This window comes from Lytechinus pictus, chromosome 4 (genome assembly GCF_037042905.1).
Source record: "Lytechinus pictus isolate F3 Inbred chromosome 4, Lp3.0, whole genome shotgun sequence".
Lineage (NCBI taxonomy): Eukaryota > Metazoa > Echinodermata > Echinoidea > Temnopleuroida > Toxopneustidae > Lytechinus > Lytechinus pictus.
The window spans coordinates 31,876,676-31,899,348 of NC_087248.1; the positions used below are offsets into that span (position 1 = coordinate 31,876,676).

General features: G+C 35.2%; 1 protein-coding gene across 3 annotated transcripts in view; it reads right to left on the reverse strand.

Annotated features, from left to right (window-relative positions):
- Nucleotides 1-6,574: 6,574 nt before the first annotated feature.
- Nucleotides 6,575-22,673, reverse strand: part of LOC129258629 (protein FAM76A-like) — a 29,829-nt gene continuing 13,730 nt past the window's right edge. For 2 of the 3 annotated variants that reach the window (XM_064098834.1, XM_064098835.1), the window contains exons 4-9: nt 22,420-22,572; nt 20,203-20,747; nt 18,734-18,802; nt 18,029-18,170; nt 16,036-16,137; nt 6,575-12,601 (exon numbers count right to left, since the gene is read on the reverse strand). In XM_064098834.1, coding sequence (XP_063954904.1) covers nt 12,506-12,601; nt 16,036-16,137; nt 18,029-18,170; nt 18,734-18,802; nt 20,203-20,747; nt 22,420-22,572 — 1,107 coding nt within the window. In that variant the 3' untranslated portion in view covers nt 6,575-12,505. Of the gene's footprint in view, nt 12,602-16,035; nt 16,138-16,620; nt 16,672-18,028; nt 18,171-18,733; nt 18,803-20,202; nt 20,748-22,419; nt 22,573-22,673 lie in introns of those variants that run through there. The other variant, XM_064098836.1, reaches the window with a different exon arrangement.

Sequence of the window (22,673 nt, forward strand, 5' to 3'; positions counted from 1 at the left end):
AAGCTTCATCTTGAAAGTGAATGTCCAAATGATCCATCTCATTATGCATCTCATGATGCATCCCTAAGCATTAAATTCAAATGATAACCACCTGTTGAAATTGTTGAATGTATGCCTACAGGATGGCCATGATCATTAGCATTTGATTGGTCCATTTCTTGCAATTTTCTTTTATTGACATTGCTATTGTTTAAAGCATTTAACCACCCATGCGTGACTTTTCACATGAAAATGTCATGTCATACTGGAAGAGGAATATTGTCTGATAATGTTGACATACAATAATTTGCCTTTAATCAAATATCTATATGGAATATTTTAACTTTTATAATTGTCCAAGAACTTTTTTTGCCGAGTGTATTATCCTTCAAATGCCATTAAAATAATTTAGTTTCGTACATGCTTGAGCGAACACGGAATGTTTTTGTCTGGGGTTAAAAAGGAGGCTTGCGCCAAAATGGCATAAAATAATAAATATGATGGTTGGATTTCTTGCTAATCAGCAGACTTCCTCTTAACCTTTTCGTTATCTTTGCCATAATTTTCGAATTATGCGGTCAAAATTCATTTCCAAATCTTCTTATTTGCTTGAATTGTTCTGTTGTTCCTTTTTAATATGTTCTCTTTTAGCTTTTAATATTCCTTCTTTTTCAAATTCAAATTCAAATTTATTTATTTCACTTCCATCAATTGTACATACATGAATTGTATACCATATATAAACATAGATATTTGTATACGTTGCAAAAAAAAGAAAATAATGATACATATGTTGTGAAAAAAAAAAATTTAGGCAAGAACAATTTTTTTTTAAATCGACGTATGGGAGAGCGTGTTTTTTCTTCAAATCCTTTGATTGTGTCATCCTGTTTGAAGGATATGGTTCCTTTGAACAGTGGCATACTGATTGGTGGGGGCTTGGGGTGCTCCCCCCCAAAAAAAAATTCATGACCAAGAAAAAAAAAGTGGAAAGGAAAATAACAGAAAACATAGAAAGTGAAATATGATATCAATTTCTGAATATTATGTCAAAATCACAAAAATTTTATATTTTAATAAAAAAGTGGAAATTTTTGCTTGATGGCTTCACAACTTTTTAATACATTTTACCCGATATGCCATATCCTGCTCCTTCAAAATTGACACAATATATCATTGCCGTTGAAAGACATGAATCCTTTCCTGATTGTCCTGTCAAGCACATAAACTTGGTGAAGAATTCAATAACCCCTTGAAAATAGGATTCATGTCTTTTATAGGTACCAGAACATAATTTGTTTCACATAATAACAGGATTTGAATAATTTCAAATCCTCCCAATTAATAATGCAAATCTTCTTAGTTGGGTTGACAAAAAGTCTTCTTTTCTTACTTATGAAGGAAAATCCAAAGGTAAAAGAAGTTTAAATGAAAAACAAAATAATTCAGGTAAATAAATAGCTTTGTAAACGAAATTTGACAGCATAATATGAAAATTATGGCAAAGACAATGAAAAGATTTAGAGGAAGTCTGCTGATTAGCCAAAAGTCTAATCATCAAATTTCTAATTTCTGCCATTTTGGCGCAAGCCTCTTTTTGAAACCCCCGACAAAAACGTCCCATGTTCGCTCAAGCATGAACAAAATTATTATTTTTAAATTGCATTTCAAAGATAACACCTCAGAGCATCTATTAACATCAAAATATAGATATAATAATTCGAAGAATTTTTTTTTATAGACTTAAAAACTGTCCCGTTTTTTTTTTTATACGCACTGTATAGGCCTTTTTCTCCGCGAGCGAGCTATTCGGGAATTTTTTTAATCTGAAGTTGTGAAATTCGCTTTTTGATTAATTATGGCGCTAATTATGGCTGTTAAAAGGGCATCCTTCTGAGAGCGAATCGCAAGGTCAAACTTAAATATTGGCATGAAAATTAAACATTCCGAGCATTCAAAGTTTCGTTATCATGAAAAAGTTGTGTATCTAACTAAAGAAATGCGGAGAGCGCGAAATGCGAGCTGAAATTTTTAATATACTGACCAGAAAGGGAACCTGATAAGGATTGCATTTAGTGACTCATGGGAAACATATCTCACCAGTCGAATAATGCGAGCGCGAAGCGCGAGCTGAAATTTTTGACATTCCAACCTAAAACTGGACATTCTAAGCATTTTTTATCACAAGGAACAGAATGAGTACCATAATAAACGAAAAATGATGCAAGTGCAAAACGCGAGCCAAAAATCTGTGATATTCCAACCTGAAACATGGACAATCTAAGCACTATTTTGTAACCAAGAACATGAATAAGTACCTTATACTACACAATAGTTGATGCAAGCGCAAGACGCGAGTAAAAAAATTGTAATATTCCAACCTGAAAACTGGCCATTCTAAGCATTTTTGTAACCAAGGACAGAATAAGTACCTTACCTAAGCCTAACACAATAAGTGATACGAGCCGACAAAGCGCGAGCCACAAAATTAATTTGTGATTTTCTAACCTAAAAATGTATTATGTTTTACTTGAAGGGATGGTCCGGGCTGAAAATATTTATATCTTATTACATAGAGTAGAATTCACTGAGCAAAATGCCGAAAATTTCTTCAAAATCGGATAACAAATAATAAAGTTATTGAAGTTTAAAATTTAGCAATACTTATTGAAAACAGTCGTCATGAATATTCATAAGGTGGGCTGATGATGTCATATCCACACTTTCCGTTTTCTTATATAATATGTTATGACATAATATCATAATTTTTTTCATTATTTCATACTTGTGTGAATAATATGTCTCCCTTATAATGAAATAAGTTGCAGCAATAAATATCTAACGCACTAAATCAGTTGTCAATCCAATTTTTTTAGTTCTTGGAAGAAAAAAAATTGAATAAACCTAATTTCATACAATAAAATACAAAGGAACAAGTGGGGATGTGTCATCATCAGCCCACCTAATGAATATTCATGACGACTGTTTTCACAAAATATTGCTAAACTTTAAAGTTCAATAACTTGTTATTTTTTATCCGATTTTGATGAAATTTTCAGCATTTTGCTCAGTGAATTCTACTCTATTTATTAAGCTATAAATACTTTCAGCCCGTACCATCCCTTTAAAAAGGGTAATTCATTTTGAAAAAGGGTACATTTCATTTAGGTAAAAGGACACTTTCAATTGAATAAAAAGCGGATAAAAAGGCATTTTTTCCTTTGGGGATCTTTTTTTGGGGGGCAAGTGTCATCTCCCCCCCCCCGTTCCGCCGCCCCTGTATCAGTTGTTGGGTGTAAGCTAGCTTCCTATGCGTCTTTCAAAGAACAAAGCATGGCCCTGGGAAGCGGGTGTGCTGAAGCATAACAAATATTGGTCAAGGTTTGAGGAAAATCCATTAAAGATTAAGAAAGTAATGAGAAATTTAAATTTGGGATTTTTGACGTCATAAACGAGCAGATGCCCCATTATGTTATGTAATATAAAATGCATAGATTTCAATTTTTTAATGGTTCGCGATAATTTTTTTTGAACAGGTGTGAAATGATTTGTCTATTGATATACTAAAGGTACAGTAGAAACCATTTTCAATTTTCTGAGCAAATGACATCAAAATCATTGATATTATTATTATTTACAATACCATATGTAGGAAAGTTGCTCGCATATGACATCACAAATCAAATAATTAAAATTTTAATAATTTTTTTATTCTTTGATGGATTTTTCTCAAACCTTTAGATACTTTTTTAATACTTTTTTTCCTGCTATTTTTCAATAAACTTTTTGTCAGGTACGTGAACTTCCCCTCTAAAACGACTTTTAAATATGTCGTTGCTTTCTTGAAATATTGCCTCATACACCAGGGGCGGATAATCTTTATTTTTCTCGTTTTGGTTTGATATGAAACACTGTTTTTTTTACGCCAATCAGTCAGTTCCAACTTCTGAAAATTTGATCACTCACTTCGCTCGCTCGCATATCAATATGCATGGTCAGTCAAGTAGCTTATGTCACAATATTCAAACCATTAAAACAACAATCGGAAGAAAAAAAAATCGTTATAGGCATTCACTGTCACCAATAATATAAGATGATAATTATGTAGGCCTACATATTTATGTTCCCTATAGGCCTACATAGCCATTGACGTGGGGTTCCAGTTCACCCCCCCCCCAAATTTGGAACTTTAGCTCATGCACTGCTCGGGTATAATGCTATTGACCGCGATTTATTGCTAATCTCCGAAGAGCGGAGGATCAAACAGAGAGAGAGAGAGAGAGAGAGAGAGAGAGGGAGGGGGGGGGGGGGTGGCAGAGTGACCCCCCAAAAAGTGTAATAGGCTTTGTATGCCAAGTTTAGTGGTTCAATAGTACTTAGAAATGTTTGTTATAACACATATTTATATCGCATATTATAATTTGAGGGAGCAAATTGATATATTTGCACCCATTATTGTTTTTGGGGCGATCGCCCCCCCCCCCCAGGTTCGACGCCTCTGACTTGTTACCCACCCATGGCCACTATTTATTTGCTGTGCCTTGAGGATCGAACAATTTCTACAATTTCCATGATCATTTCGTAAAGTTTTTAAAAGTTACGATTGCTCGTTATGTTTTTATCGAAATATTCTGAAAGTAATGATCACATTATAATAGTAACAATTTTCGCAGCCAGTTTTGGGCCAACAGCAAAAAAAAAATAATGATAATAATATTGAAGCGGCGTCAGCAATAACACTAGGGTCTCGAATATGGTATCAATTTCCTTCAAATTCAACATCTTTTTCTTACTTTAAATTCCATGTTATTATGTGCCACAATGTTTCACTATTGCCTTTTATTGCTTTCAAGTTTGTCTGAAAAGTACGAGTTTAGTGCTCAACGTAAAACACGTGTTTATTTTGTTTTTGTTTTTGATGTTCTAATACAGATGTTAAGTGATAAATTATACGAGCAAATATATAGATTTATTTTGAGTGCCTGGTTGTTTATTCTTATTGTTTTGTTCGATGTGACTTTTGTCAAAGGCACATTTTATTGTAATAATGTAGAAGTTTGAATATGATTTTTTTTCATATGAATTTTTAACATCCTGTTCATAAAAGATATCTTGCCAATTTTCTACATTCAGATATATATTTACATTTCTAGGGAATCTATGTTTCATTATTATTCCATTCCACAACTATTTTGTTTAAACAATATTGTCAAACTAGGTGATGAGCATTAGACCCCGTGAGCTATATGAAATCCTTCAGACAGCAGGCAGTTTGAGTTTCCCTCTTTTCATCGTTTTTCTCTCAACTGTAGGCCTAATTTGCATACATGAGAAAAGAAATGTAATGACTTAATTGTTTTTTGAAGATCGTGAAATATGGGGAAAAATGACGCGACCGGACAGGGTTGTACCGGTCGCGGGACAAATTGGTGAAATATTCTCATCTTCTTTTTCGATACCACGATTGTAATTACAAAAAACCCTTAACCCTAAAAAAAAAAGGGGGGGGGGCATCATGGCCCCCTCCCCTCGACACTTCGCGCGATATTTCCGAAACGAAAAAAGATAACGCCGCAAAATTGTGTGACTTTTTTCTCTGAAGTCTCGCGCAATTTTTGAGACCAAATTCGCGACATACGGGTATGGCACCGCAACGCCACGTGACTGTTTACGAGACAATGTAATGCCGAAAAAGGCTAATTTTTATACTTTGTGTACAAGCCTATGGGAGATGAAATTCATAAAAGGGTGATTATTTTACATTCTAATTGGTCTGCTTAATTACTTTAGGATTTAATTTAGTTGGTAAATGGTCTGTAATAATTTCCAGTGAAAAAAACAATAAAAAACAAAAGATGAAAAAACAAAGAAATACATAAGAAAAAAAAGAAATACATAAGGAAACAAAATTACTTCTGCCATTTTTCTTTGTGGAAACTTTTAAATTAGATTAAAAAGATGACATCTGGAAAAAAGAAGAAAATTTGATGTGAAATTTGGTGTTAAATATGCAAATAATGTTTTTCACGAATAAATTTGCATATTTTAATCATGATAAATAAAAAATAATCGTTTTCAGAATTTTTTTTGGTACTGGCTTGTAGTTAACGTGGAAAAGAATGTTCGTGCCAAATTTCGGCGCGAAAGACGGCCGAGATCGGAAGGGGGGATCATGCCCCCCAGTCCTCAATACATCTCAAATTGCCCAGTCCTTTTAGGGTTAAGTATTTCAATTGTACCCATTTTCTAAATGATTTCTATTGCCATATTTGTATTTTGATTTTTTATATTTTGATTTTAAACTTCGATGAAAACAAACTAATTTGAACGCAACTCTCCTACATCGGCTGGGAATCTTGTGGATAGATTGATGAAATATCATTTCGGCAAGATCTACTGATTGATATGATACACAACCATTATATCAGATCAATACCTGATGGTCATGTTTTTATAGAACCTATTTAATACTTCCTCAAACTCCTGTTCTAAACAGATAAAACTATTTCCACGCTTCCAGGTGCCACGGGGTTAGTAGGTGTAAAGTATATCTAGCCAGCTACTGATGCAAAATAACAACACTAATACACACAACTTTACAATTGTTTGATTTGTTTTAATTTGTTCTATGTACAGTCTCATAGCACATACTTGACAGTGCGGTATGAATGTAGGAGAGTAGGATACTTGTCATATCAATCTTCTTTCTCTTTATCATTCAAACAAAATAGAAAAATACAATTGGACACAAATTTAGCCAACATTTGCTATCATACTTTTGTTTGAGGTTTATCAACAAGGAGCTATGAATAATGTGCAGAGGTGGCGCAATGGAGGAAAGGGGGTGGGGAGGTGCAGTAGAAAAAATAAGAGTATAAAAAGAGAAGTCTGGATCTTGAAATACTTAAAATATTCAACTGAGAAAAAAAAAATCATTTTACCCAACCCCTATCAGATTACCGCAGCACCATCCCTGTTGAGGTATTGCTCTCTGATAACAAACAGAATGAAATTATAGATATGAAGGAGAGAGAATATCATAATATCCTGTAAATTAGCCAAAATTTCTACAAGTTTTAAACATTAAGACACAGATAAAATACATATGCTTAAAATAGAACAATGTAATTCAACTACATGTATGTACAAAAGTTAAGAGTACAATATATTATACAACATATTCAAGCATCAATACTGAAGAAAGTGACCAAAATATAAAATGTGCATCAATATGTGAGAATTGTCATTCATGATAAAAATCTGCGGTGATAAAACGGGTTCTTCATAGACCTCTGACAAATTTGAGTTCATTTATTTCAACAATAGCAAATGGAATTGAATTTTAGAGTAAACGTTCATAATGTTACATTTTCACCATTATACATCAACAAAGTAAACAATTCCCATTTATAGAATTTGATCTGTCGAAAACCATGCACATAAAATGACACTACCATAATCCCAATTGCATATATCACAAATTTGAATTGAATTAAAAATAAAATATTTTAAAACAACAATATAACCTTCAAGGAAATATCACTAAAAAGTACCAAATTCATAAATTCTGAATTCAAAGGATATAGACAATTGTTATCTTCTTTTGCAAGCCCACTTTTCAAATATCACTGATGTTTGGTAAGCCAAGAATATAGAGATCACCTAAAAGTAAAAGGATACAATAAAAAGTGGTCTTTATGACCAGGTGGCATTCATAGGCAGGTTCTTGCAATAATAAAAATGATATAATAGCTGCATTAATAAAGCGCTTTTTTCCTGAGGATACAAAGCTCTGCTATTATCACCCGGGCTTTAGCTGCTCAAAGCATTCGAGGAATTTCTTCCTACCAGGTGTCCACTCACCTCACCAGAGTAGAATGCAGAGTGGGTAAATTTCTTGCTGGAGGAAAATGTGCCATGGCTGGGGATTTGAGATTGAAAGACGAGAGTCATAACCACCAGACCACGATGCCCCCCCCCCCCCAATACATGTGTCGACTGAGAAAAAGATGGTTGCTAAATCAGGTTGGACATGGGAGGTCAGAAGGGATGCAGTATTGGAGTGACATAATTCATGTAGCTTCCATACAAGTACAAACAAAATAAACACAGGTGCACAGTAGCCTTTGGTGGTGACCTGTGATGCTGCCAGTTTCATGGGAAAAGTAATTAGTGTTAAAAATTGATAATTGGGAATATTTCCTATTTTGTTTGATCACAAAATGTGGATTATAAACACATGACAAAATATATCTCAAAGCCTTGGCCTGAAATTGGGCAAAATATTGAGTGATAACAGTTTCAAAATGTGAAAAACCTTTTGATTCAGCACCTAACAAATCATACCCAGTATTTGAGCAGTAAGAGACGTTTCAACCCATACTGTGTATTTAAATGCATAAGTATGTTTAGACATTGATGCTTATAATTTTTCAAGGGGAGAAAATCACTAAATTCCCTAAATTGGCATTGTATCATATTCTTCAAAAACACTATTTTCAACCAGTTCCAACTATTGACCATAATTTTGGTAATTCATATCATTTAAGGTGAAAAAAGTACATGGGAAAATATCTGAAGCACAAATATGATCAAAAAAGATTCCAAACAATGAGTCATAGATTACAAAATAAATCAAACATCTGTTAACCTCATGAAAGCTTGCACAATTTAAATCATTGAAATTGAGATGCTGGCAGAAAAATGAAATATTCATTTGATGGTGTCTTTAGGTGGAGTAAAAATATTGCCTCAGTTTGAACTATGACATTGTTTGCACACAAACGAGAAAACTGTTTAATCAAATATTAATCTGCACTAAGTATAAATGAAATACTAGCATTGTGTAGGACAAGGGTCCATTTTGTAATGAGTTACTACTATGTTAACTATAATAGAAACATTGGTTGTGACTGGCTGCTGTGTTGCTGTAGTCAGTTATAATAGAGCTCTTCATGAAATCGGCCCTATGTCTTCTCTATATTAAATTCACAAGGACCAGGGACCCATATCAAAGAGAGTTGCAAATCAATCAAACTTTAAAAACCACATGCAACTTGATTTTCAACTAATGAAATGTATTAGGGATTTGTCCTTGATGTTTTTTTTGTTGAATTTAAACTCAACTCTTTCTGTGAAAGACCCAAGAATCAATGTCTTATTTGGCAATGAGTAAGTCTGGATCAGATAAATCTATTTTTAGACAAAATGTTACATACTTATCATACAACTCAACAGTACAAAACAAAATAAAAAATAAGATTATTTTAATAGAACTGGTATCATAAACATGCCTTAATAAATATAAATGCTACTTGGTTTAATATATTTGGAGTGTGCTGTCTGAAGAATCAATTACAAAAATTGATTTTAATAAGGGTTCTATTAAAAGAACCTGACAACCTGGATCAAATACTTGTTAAACTAAACAAATTTATGCTTTACATCCTTTGGTCTGACTCAATATGATCTAACTGTAAGGTTGCCATCATGACCCACTACTATCAGTTTAGTTTACACCAAGCGGTCTAATACTCACTTGATATATAAACAGAATTGTATAGAAAAGGCTGTGTTAGGCCAAGTGGATGCTAGACAATATGAGTAGAGCTTTAAGTGAATATTAGACAAAGAGGTCAATGGGCTTAATGGCAATTAGATGAAATGGTGAGTTGACAGCTGGTTATAAATGAACAATTAGACCATGTGGGATGATATCAAACAGAATGGAAACAAAGTCATATTGCATATTTACCAAATAAATTAATTAATCAAGTTGTATCTATGCTCAGCTCTGGTGTCACATCTAAGGTCAAGACATTATTTATTCATTCTCTTTCAATATTATTATAGTGTGTTTACTTCATTATAACTGCAGTAGATCAGGTGATTGCATTGAGCACATTTAGCAGCAATCAACTTGCAAAAAAAAAAGGATACACATCCAACAAAAAAACATGTACAGGAGAGTACAAGCTCACAGTTTACATCAAACTGATACACAAATTGTCAATAAATGTCGTTGATCACTGAGAGATGTATGCATTGAGAAGGCTGTTTTAGTGTAGAAACATTCCTAGACTACAGTACAAAATAGAGAAATGAGAAAGGGAACAATTAACAAAGAGTTATTTTAAGTTCAGTGTTGACCATTCAGAGTTGCTGCCAATTCGATATCTTTACCAAAATAAATTTGATCGTAGGATCCATCTCACTGGGATTTGAGCTTTTAATATAATTTAAATCATTTTAAAAAATTCATTGCATTTCACTATGAAGTATTTGAATTTGATATCAAGCACAAGTTGTTATCCACAAAATTAAGATGTATGCCTTTTTTCTTCTAAATATTAAAGTTCTTGATCTTTCACATCCAGCTTGAGTTATAAAAAAGATGAAAGATTTTTTTTTTAAAATAAAAACAAGAGAAAAATATTGATGAATGCATGTACATCAGCAGTTCATTTGCTCTTTGTACAAATATTACATAATATCAAATGATTTTGACAGTGATCCCTCTATTGAATTAAACATACTCTCAAATTATCCTTTAGAAAAGGCTAATGTCTCTGGTGTGAACGCCTAGCTTAGCCGGGTAATATAGGAGCGCCTTGAGCACCTAACAAGGTGGATATGTGCGCAATATAAATACCCTATATTATTATTAATACAAGATGCCTGTGGCTGAAAACAGACTAATCCCAACCACAAGGCTTACACTTGCCATGGTGGCTTAATGGTCAAATGCCGCCCTCATCATATGCTTTCATATATGATATCAATATAAAAATCTTAAACTTCATTATGGTTGACTTATTATTGTGTTTATTTAGCTGAGCCGGTTTTATATAGAACAATTTCACTGAAAAAAGTGGAAAATTATACACAATAATTTTTTGTTTTCAAAATAGTGAGTTGTAGTGCTGCGTGTATTATTCTCCATAGGCAGCACCCCCAGGTGTTGTGGAAGATGTGTAGTAATGGAAAAATGTAACCAACATTACCTTTATTTTGTATAGAAACCCTTTTTTTCCTTTTCAAATTTCTTGGGACCAATTTAACCTCTATTTCACAGAGAAACCCCCTTTTTCTACTTTTCAAATTTCTTGGGTTCAATTTTACTTCCATTTTGTAGTGAAAACTTTTTTTTGTTTTTGTTTTTTGTTTCTTTCAAATTTACATCAGCAACCCACTTAAAAAATCATTCCCAGGGCCCTGCCAGTCTTGCTACAATGCTTAAACTTGTTGCCACTAAAGACCTGGCAATGAATACAAAATTCGCTACTTCAAAGAAGTTTTCAACCGATTTGACTTTTAAAAATTATTATTATTATTCATTATTCTACAGGAAATCAGCCAATAGCCCCTAAATATACACCCCCCCTTGAAACTCTGGGAATCTCTGTCAACTCCAGATCACAGGTAAAACATTGTGTGTAAAGTCAAGCTTTGTGACATCCCCCCCCCCCCCCTCATGGTAAAGAAGTTTGTTGGAAGAAAGAATAGGGCAAGACACTACATACCAACCAAAAACAAATGTAAACTTATGTTCTGAACATGTTTTGTACTTTTGCGCCTTGAGCACTCTACAGAGTGGACTTGGCGCTTTATAAGTCGCATTATTATTATTTTATTACTTGCTAGGCACATACTGAACAATACTAAATTAAGAATGAATTACAAATGAAAAATTAAAAACAAAAATAAATACTTATATCTCGCTTGACTAGAGTCAGACACACTGATATCAATATTAATAACAAAGGCTGAAATAGATGACAAAGTTGCTATCAGCCAATCAAACAGCACTATCTCAGTAGCTTATAACATTTGCTTGTAACTTGCTATTGATGACATACTTCATGAAACCAGGGTGGTGTTTCATAAAGCTGTTCATTTTAATAACACATGACTTAACACACATGGAACATCTTTTCAGGTCATCAATCACCTACATCAGATTGTAAATTAAACATAAGAAAGAATCAATGGTTGTGTGTAAAGTAATGCGTAAACAGCTCTAAGAAGCATCCTCCCGATTCAAATATGATTGATTGATGGCAAGAAACCCTAGCTTGTTGCTGGGGAGAGTCATAGGTACATGACCATACTCACAGGGTTAAACTCATTGACGCTCTACACCATCTATCATTGCCTTTACAGACGTATACCATTTCTCACGCATGCAATATCATCTAGGTTCTAGCTGCTCACTCGTTGCAGTAAGTGAAGATGCTTTATGAGAGCTATCAGTGGGAATTTCCTCCAAAGCCATAGCTCATCTGGAACACCTTTCCCTCTGAAGGAGCTAGGGTGAGAAATTGCTAAATCATGGAAATACTCGTACTAAACTCTCTACACCCTCTTCCATCCAACTATGGGTTCGTCCTCTTTAACATCCTCAGTGATACATAGATGGTTCTTGCCACATTGCTTCTTTTTTTTTTTGAATGCCTTCATGATGATTACTAACAAGAGTCTTACATACATCCACTTTTCATGAGTGTGAATGTCCATTGTTTGTTTGTCATATTATTAATTTTTCTTTATCTTTTTCTTTGTCTCTGTCTTTTGATGTCTTGGAAAGTTGAGCTACCTGTTTTGTGAGTGCACGGTTTTTAGCCTGAGAAATAAGATTTCAAGAAAAGAAAACAGATTAATAATTTGAAAAAGAGATGTCTAAACTAATACAAAAATATCACAACAAAATGACAAAAAACAAAAATCTGGAATGAATAATGATAATAATAATAGTAACATCATATTTTATCCAGGGAAGCCACTTCAGTTCTGAAAACTGTTCTACCAGCGGGCCCTGCTTAACGTGATGTTATTATTACCCCAGCTTTGGCACGGCAACCTTTATCGGGCGCTCGAGCATTAGAGGAATTTCTTCCTACCGGGTACCCATTCACCTCACCTGGGTCGAGTGCAGCACAGTGTGGATAAATTTCCTGCTGAAGGAAAACATGGCTAGGATTTGAACCCACGACCCTCTGTTTGAAAGGCGAGAGTCAGAACCACTAGACCAAGACGCAACAATCTAAAAAAACAAAATGTTGCAAAAGCATTTGTCAAAAGTATTTTTTTCAACAAAAGGAAAAAATATCGAACTCTGAAATACTGGTACATTATATCTGTTGATGCCCAGGTAGACTGTTCATAACAACAGCCAAAGGGAGCCCTGGTTGAACTTAATAAATGAAATTGGGGTACCTTGACAGTCTCCAAACTACTTGGCCTGAATTCACAAAGGTGGTTTTGACAACCATCGGTTGGACCCATGGTTTATGCAGGTTTCCTGTGTAAATTATGTTTATTTACCACGTATATTAAAAAATGTCCAGTGCTGATGTCCGCTTTTGTCACAGTGCGCCAAACTGACGCCTATTGCTGCGGTTAAGTACGCTATTTGTGGAGCGTTGTGGCCCAGTGGATTAGTCTTCGGACTTTGAAACAGAGGGTCGTGGGTTCGAATCCCAGCCATGGCGTAATTTCCTTCAGCAAGAAACTGATCCACAGTCTGCTGCACTCAACCCAGGTGAGGTAAATGGGTACCGGTAGGAAGTAATTCCTTAAAAAGCTGTGTGCGCTATGAACGCCTAGCTTAGCCGGGTAATATAGGAGCGCCTTGAGCACCTAACAAGGTGGATATGTGCGCAATATAAATACCCTATATTATTATTATTATTTTATCAAGGAGTCTACTGTATGAAGAGTGGACTCATTAATTCAAAACAGTGGACTCATGAATAAAATAAGGTGGATAACCACGGCAACAGGCATTAGTTTAGTGCACTGTGACAAAAGCGCATCAGCATTGGAAATTTTTTAATATACTGGGTAAATAAGCATAATTTATACAGGAAGTCTGCATAAACCATGGGTGGTTGTGAAAACCACCTTAGTGAATTTGAGACCTTAAGTCTAATCAGGGTTAAGCTAGAAGAATACAACCCTGTGAGATTACTACCAACCTCTAATGGTAGGTGGAGAAATACAAATTATGAAGAAAAACAAGTGGAATGCCTCTGGCGGTTTCACCTGCATCACGCGATTCAATATAGCAGCAGTGCTGACTTTGAAAACTACTATAACTCGCACAAGATGTTCAGTGATACTTGGTTACTCTTATGTCCACGTTTTATGAACTAGACCAATACACTTACAGAGATATGATGGTAATTCAACAAATATCCCCAACATGGCCAAAGTTTATTGACCTTACATGACCTTTGACCTTGAACATGTGACCTAAAACTAGCACATGATGTTCAGTGATACTTGATTACTATTATGTCCAAGTTTCATGAGTCAGATCAATAAACTTTCAAAGTTATGATGGTAATTCAACAAATATCCCCAACATGGCCAAAGTTCATTGACCCTAAATGACCTTTGACCTTGATCATGTGACGTGAAACTCATGCAGGATGTTCAGTGATACTTGATTAACCTTATTTCCAAGTTTCATGAACTAGGTCCATATATTTTCTAAGTTATGATGACATTTCAAAAACTTAACCTTCGGTTAAGATTTTGATGTTGATTCCCCCAACATGGTCTCAGTTCATTGACCCTAAATGACCTTTGACCTTGGTCATGTGACATGAAACTCAGGCAGGATGTTCAGTAATACTTGATTAACCTTATGGCCAAGTTTCATGAACTAGGTCCATATACTTTCTAAGTTATGCTGTCATTTCAAAAACTTAACCTTCGATTAAGATTTGGTTTTGAAGCCGCCGCTGCAGCTGCCGTCGCCGTGGGAAAAGCGGCGCCTATAGTCTCACTCTGCTATGCAGGTGAGACAAAAACCAACCACTATGTTATTTTTTAAAAAGAAAAATCAACAAGGTTTGTGAGGAGGAAGACTGCATTTTGTACCTGTGCATAAAATGAACAATGTTTTACCACTTTTACTTGGTCTTAGGAATAAATAAATATCTGTCTTTGTATGTTAGACAGTTATTGAGTGCCTTATAATAGCCTTCCTTCAGTCAAGGGGAATGGTAGAGATTTGGGTCTACTTGTTTTGTCACTGTGCTCATAGTGATGCACTTTATTAACAAGTGGAGCGCCTCTGGCAGTCTCACCTGCATTACGCCATTCAATATAGCAGCAGTGCTGACTTTGAAAACTAATGTAAAATAATTGTTCACAAAAACACCATTCAAATGATAAAATACTACGTTCATTGACCCTAAATGATATTTAACCTTGATCATGTGACCTAAGATTTGTCAGTGATACTTGATTACCCCTATGTCCACTTTTCATAAACTATATCAATAAACTTTGAAAGTTATGACAGCAATTTAATACTAACCTCCAACATGGCCAGAGTTCAATGACCTTTGACTTAGGTCATGTGACCTGAAACTCACACGAGATGTTCAGTGATAATTGATTATTCTATGTCCAAGTTTTATGAACTAGAACACTACACTTTCAGAGTAATGATGGTAATTCAACAAATACCCCCAACATGGTCAAAGTTCATTAACCTTAAATGACCTTTGACCTTGGTCATGTGACCTGAAACTCGCACAGGATGTTCAGTGATACTTGATTACTATTATGGCCAAGTTTCATGAGCTAGGTCCATAAACGTTCGAAGTTATGACAAAATTTCAAAAACTTAACATTAGGTTAAGATTTTGATGTTGATTCCCCCAACATGGTCTAAGTTAATTGACCCTAAATGACCTTTGACCCTGGTCATGTGACCTGAAACTCAGGAAGGATGTTCAATAATACTTGATTAACCTTATGTCCAAGTTTCATGAACTAGGTCCATATACTTTCTAAGTTATGCTGTCATTTCAAAAACTTAACCGTCGGTTAAGATTTTATGTTGATGCCGCCGCCGTCGGAAAAGCGGCGCCTATAGTCTCACTCTGCTTTGCAGGTGAGACAAAAATTGGTTTGAATAACAACTATAGCGCAAGATCATCAATCAATAAAAAAAACCCAGAGGTACATCATTCTCTGACTATTCCTTCCAGATGAATATCTTCTAAAGAAGAAGAAGAATTAAAGGGAAGCATTACTAACCTGTAAATCATCTACAGTATCCTGATGTTCTTTTTGGAGTGTCTGTAACTTGGCCCTGAGATCTTTTTCAATCTGCATCTGGATTGCTTTCACCTCTGTCAACTGAAGGAAAACAGAATAGAACATAAAACTCCATTTGAACAAAACAACATATTTCATGGTTTGGTCTGGATTGCTTTCACCTCTGTCAACTGAAAGAAAACAGAATAGAACATAAAACTCCATTTGAACAAAACAACATATTTCATGGTTTGGTCTGGATTGCTTTCACCTCTGTCAACTGAAGGAAAACAGAATAGAACATAAAACTCCATTTGAACAAAACAACATATTTCATGGTTTGGTCTGGATTGCTTTCACCTCTGTCAACTGAAGGAAAACAGAATAGAACATAAAACTCCATTTGAACAAAACAACATATTTCATGGTTTGGTCTGGATTGCTTTCACCTCTGTCAACTGAAGGAAAACAGAATAGAACATAAAACTCCATTTGAACAAAACAACATATTTCATGGTTTGGTCTGGATTGCTTTCACCTCTGTCAACTGAAGGAAAACAGAATAGAACATAAAACTCCATTTGAACAAAACAACATATTTCATGGTTTGGTCTGGATTGCTTTCACCTCTGTCAACTGAAGGAAAACAGAATAGAACATAAAACTCTATTTGAACAAAACAACATATTTCATGGTTTGGTCCAATTACTGTACACACGACTTGAGGCATGTCTGATGGCCTGTCTTCATTTTCTCATTTTCTTTTTATTTCCATCAGCTTCAGTTTGACAAAATTATAGATTACAGTACATTATCAAGGAGCATATGTATGGAAAGTTCACTATCAGTCAAAACATGACATCAAGGGATTATATGAAATTCTCACTATTTGTATTATGTTCATGTAAGGCCGTTGGGTGTTTCACGGACTTAAGTTTGACAAAGATCTATTGTGCATGATCCCGCTCCTCTCAAATGTAGGTCACATCACTGAGAATAGACTCGCATTCGGGAAAAGAACAACACGTCTCACCCAGGCCACGTCTTGCATTACAGACAGCACTAAATATCATGTTTGAGCCTACAATCAGTATAACAATGGCTGACTTTGCGAGGCTGCGATGAATCATGATCCAATTTTCAAACTTAGTTTCATTGGGTCATTCTCTTTCTCTCGAGGTATGCTCGATGTATTCCTCCATCATTTTAGCAGGTAAATTATCCAAGAGTTTTGGCAACAATCGATTTTATTTCCGTAAGAAAACCCCGCCTATAAATTGCACTGACAGCAGTGAAATACTGTCTGTGTACGCCCAATACAATGGATTACGTATAGCTACCATTGGGGAGGCAGCTGCGTGTATTTAATATTGGGTCTGGATAAATCCCTTATCCAGATTGATGCTGGTCCCAACGTGTCTGGATAAGACAGGTCAGACTGTATATCATGTCCTACCAATCAGCCTCAATACAATTCTCATCACCATAGGATGTTTTCATACCCTTTCAAATTGAGTCCATTTGTGCTGTAATGCAGAAATGAGCCCTATGGATAAGTGGCCCTAAACATGTTAAAATTGAACCCTTACTGGGCTGACATTCCTTGTAATATGATCGCAATGTGAAAAGCTCTCCCCCCAATGGTTTGTGACTTTTTAATTCTCAGTCTCCCACATCTTTTAGGACAACTATGCAACACCAAGGTACATGTATCCAAAGATACACATAATTTTGTACACACATGTAGCACCACAAATTGTTCTAAAACATGATTTTGTGTACAATTTCAATACAACTTGTGTTTTCCATGTCACTCATGGAGGGGGGGGGGGGGGGGGTCTGTGAGACATACTGCCTCATGGCCATATTATCTACCAAAATAGCCCCGCCTATAAAGGTTAATGCCTGTTTACCCAGATGTCTGGTCATGAAAGCCTTGATGATTGGACACACTTCTAAATTCATTTCAGCACTGGGTTTATAACAGTCTTACCTTCTTATCTTTCTCTAGAATAGCTTTCTCCTTTTCTGCTAAGACTTTCTTCAATGAAGCTACTTGTTCTCTTAGCTGGGTCATGGCTACCATATGGTCTGTATTTCCTGGGTCAATAAAGGTCATGTCTGTCTTGGACGATCTAATAAAGACATTTTGAAGTGTTTAGTTACGAATAATACATTTATGAATAATCATAACAATGATAATAAAACTAAAGTCTATTTCTAGTTTTGATAAATCCTCAAAAAGCTGAATATTGCTAATCTGTTTCAAAATAATACTGATGTGAAGAATATGAAATAAGTATGGGTTTCATTGAACAAATATGCAATTTTACCAGGATGAAATTATGATCAGTGCCTCATAAAAATACATGGCTATTTTATTTCTATTTGATACAGACATGTTAAAAGCACATGTCCATCATGAAAAGATCTCAAGAAAATCAGGATATAATAAATGGAGCTTTCTGATATTCAATCACTCAATTTGCAGGAAAAGTCAACAAAGGACAATTTGTAAACTTTGTAAATGCTCAAATAAAAAAGAGATATTTGTACAAAGTTGTGAAGAAACATGAAAAGATATCATATTCCATGCTAAAATGTCCAGTATTTGACTGATTAATAGCTTCTTGCTGCCTGAAGTTCCATCCCATTGATTTTGAATGCTATGTGTGAAGAGCACTGCAAACAAACTTACGCAGATGGCAAGGCACCATTACTGGAGTGTTCTAATTTGGTCCTCTTGACATCTGGTTCATGGAGTGTTCTAAAAAGAAAAGAAAAAAAAACACATTTTAAAATAGCACTTGCAAGTAATAATTATATTATATTGGATGGCTCAGAATGGAATACCAGAAATATTCCATGAATCGCAGATGAGTGGAATATTGGCCCTAACGAGTGGAATATTTCTGGTATTTTATGAAATAAAGCTATCCAATATCATCATTATCATCTATCCCACCCCCCCCAAAAAAAAAAAGAGGGAGCAATTTGATTTAACAAGTCATATCACTTATCATATTATGCCATCATCACTTCATAGGATCACTTTTGGTTGTTGACATGCGACTTACATGTAGTTCATTATGACGTCATCGAGCGTAGTTGTGCTCTAAGCTGCGCATCGCATTACTTTCATTGTTGTACGCCTTGTATATTTTAAGTATTCGTGCACGCGCCCTAAACTGTTGAATATGCTCTCATACTCAATAGCAAATTTTGTACAGGAGCCTATGGAATATTCGTCGGATTTCGGTCCTTTTTAGAGAAACGCTCTGATACTGCACGGGCAATTAATGCAGACCAAAATACGCATTTTTAATGCATCGCTAGAACACTCTATATAGATGATAATTACATAGATTTATAGATCACAGAAACTATTGAACAAAGTTATATATTCTACTGAGCTATATGAATCCTGATATACTGGTAGTTGTTATTACTTTTTTAGTTTTGATTTCAGGTTTAAAGATAATGCTTTCCTGACTTACAGGGGTATGCTTTTCCAGAAAATGGGGGCTAGACAAACAAATACTCGATAACCAAGTGTCACTTTTTTTTAAATGGGATCTGTAAACACAAGGTATTTGTTTAGCTGCTTAAGTTGTGACCATGTTGATTGGATTCATCAAATGGACAATTCTAAGATGAAGCCAGGAGCTTGACCAAAAAGAGCTCATAAATAAAATCAGTATGAATTCACAAATGTGACACAATATTAGAAAGCCTAGAAAAACTGCCTGGAAAAATTTCTTGAAAGAATTCTAAATTTTCTTTGCTTATTACTCAGCAAATTTTCGACCAGAATCATTCCACACACATTTTTGTTAGAATTACTGAATGCAAACACTTGGATGATTGGATCAGATATGGAACTTAGTTGATAAGAAAAGAACAGAATAAAAGATTAAGCTTACAAAAATTACATACCTTTATTTAGTCAATTAAATCACTGTTATTATAAGGGCTCAACAAAAATAAAGGTTCCTACCAAAGTTGCTATCGAAGAATGAGAAAACTGATTATTTTTCCTTCAAACTCTGCACAGGATATCATGGCAATTGTATATCAGTGGAACAGAGGCAGAATTTGGTTGGAATGCCACCTGCTTTCTTGTTGGCACTGGATGGCAGAATACATGAGTGTGGTGGGAGTACTTACTGTTTCTTGTCATTAGATTTGGATGATTTATGAAGCCGATGATCCTCCTTCTTGTCTTTATCCCTATCTCTATCACGATTCCTATCTCTATGCCTTTCTCTGTCTCTCTCTCTTTCTTTCTCTCCTCCTCTGTCTCTTCCTTCTCTTGATGACTCCCGGCCAAACTTGCTACCTGATCCCGAGCCACTGCTGCCACCACCCCCTGAAGACTCAGGGCGATTACGGCCCATTGAGGTAGGTGTGTCACGATTCCTGTTCTTAAGAGGTGATGCAGTGTTCTGATTGGTGACAGCGGTGGCATTTGTAGTTGGGGACAGCGCAGAAGGGGTGTTTGTCCCACCTCCTCCGTTTCCAGTGGTTCCCCCGCCTCCCCCTGCACCGCCTCCAGTGTTGCCACCGCCATTGTTGCTGCCTCTAGTCCCTGCATCGCTGGATGAGTTTCGATGGTGCTCCCTGTTGGTCAATTCATATTTTCGCTTTCTCGCTTTCTGAAGTACCCGTTTGTATGATAATGTGCATAACCAGCATAATAACTTGCCATCCACCTGCATGGATACGGATAAGAGAGAATAAACCAAGAAAACTGCATGTTAGTTTTGTCAGCAGATTATTTCAAAAGCAGATACTACACAGAATAGGGAAAGTAAGATGGAGAGGGAGTAAGTTAATCAAAAAGAAAGAAAACAGAACTTTAACCTACACATGTTTATGGAATCATGTTCTTATATTACTCTAATCACACTGAGAGATTAGTCTCTTTTTTTTTTAAAGTTTTGTATAAAACTATAGACTTATATTATTGTCAACATTACTGAAAATAAAACTGTCATCACAAGTAATTAAATGTACCACTATGGAAACGCACTATGATACCAATTCAAATACCAGGGTCGGTATTCAATTTGATACTTAAGCCAGAATTTGAAGTATTTCAGTCAGTATTTTGCTTAAGTAAAATGTTTAACCATCTTTGTTATTCAATTGCATTTTGTTTAAATCTAATTCAGTCGCCTCTACCAGGCTCAAGTGTGGCTTGAGTGCAGATTACAAATGTGATACATGCAGTCATACACACAGATCGATATATACATGTACATTGCGCATTATTTGGCTCAAAATTTCTAACATCACAATGGTTATTAGGAGTATTTTGCTTGAATTTGGCTTGATAAAGTACAATACTAAGATGTGATATGAATACGAATTTAATTTTGCTTTAAAGGCAAGTTATGTGAAAGCACTGTGGTGTAGCGGTTCTGATTCTCAACTTGTAATCAGAGGGTCATGTGTTCCAATCCCACCATGGCCTAGCGTCCTTTGGCAAGGCGTCAATCCACACTTTGCCACTCTCCTCCAGGTGTTAAATGGGTACCGGTAGGAAACAACCGTCATTGTGGTTGGTATAGCAAGTTTGCGCCTAACAGGCTGCTTGAAATGCTATGAATCCAGTGACCGGGTAAAAATAATTGTGAAGCGCTTTGAGCAGCCGTAGATTGATAATGCGCTATACAAATGCCTATTATTACTATTATTATTATGCATGATTTTACAAATGATTGGAATATGAAATGCCAAAATGTGATATCCTGAAAATTTGAAAAGTCAGACATAATTTTAATTACTTTTATCCGAAAAGAATGTCAAACAAGTATCTGCATATTACATTTTAAGTTGAGGTAAAGTATACTGCCCAAGATCCAGATAGTTTATTAGGCTTTTCTGCAATATTTTTTTGCTCTAGACTTTCTATCAACAAAATGACATTTCGACCAATAATTTTTTTTTATAATTGCGATGTTGAATTTCAACTTAATATCTCAATACTTCATAAAATCTTGAAATGTATTGACATGATTTACAGCCATGATTCAAACCTTGGCACTTGATGAATTCAGGGTGAGTTGTACAGTAATTAGACAGGACAAAAAACCTGGTTTATCTGGTTTATATTCCACCTTGAGGCAAGAAACATACATTCTACTAGTATTGCAATCAAGCACACAATCCAGAAATGAAGACTAATGGGGCATTGCAAGAAAAATGAGTTAATAAAAGCAAACACTAACCACATTGGTGTTTAATCAATGAACTTGAACTTGATAATTGAGTTTCTTGATTTTGAATTGAACTCAAGTATCTTGCATTGCCCCACTAGAAGATTCTAAAATGAGACCTCATATCAGGTCAGCTATAAGAGGTTTGTACAATCATAATTACCTTTTTCCTTTCATCTTTCCTGTCAAAAGCACACTTTTGTTTACACTGTTCACAGGTATGGGGTGGGCCATACTTCTTCTCTGAGTTAGAACACCTCTGACACTTGTTTCCTATAAATGCTGCTATCACATTACAGTACTCACATGGTTTGGGCTGGAGATAGAATAAGTATATAGCAAAACAGAATAACATTTACATTTTCATTATGATTTGCTCTGTTGAAAAGCTTTGACACTTGTTTTAAAAAAAGGCTG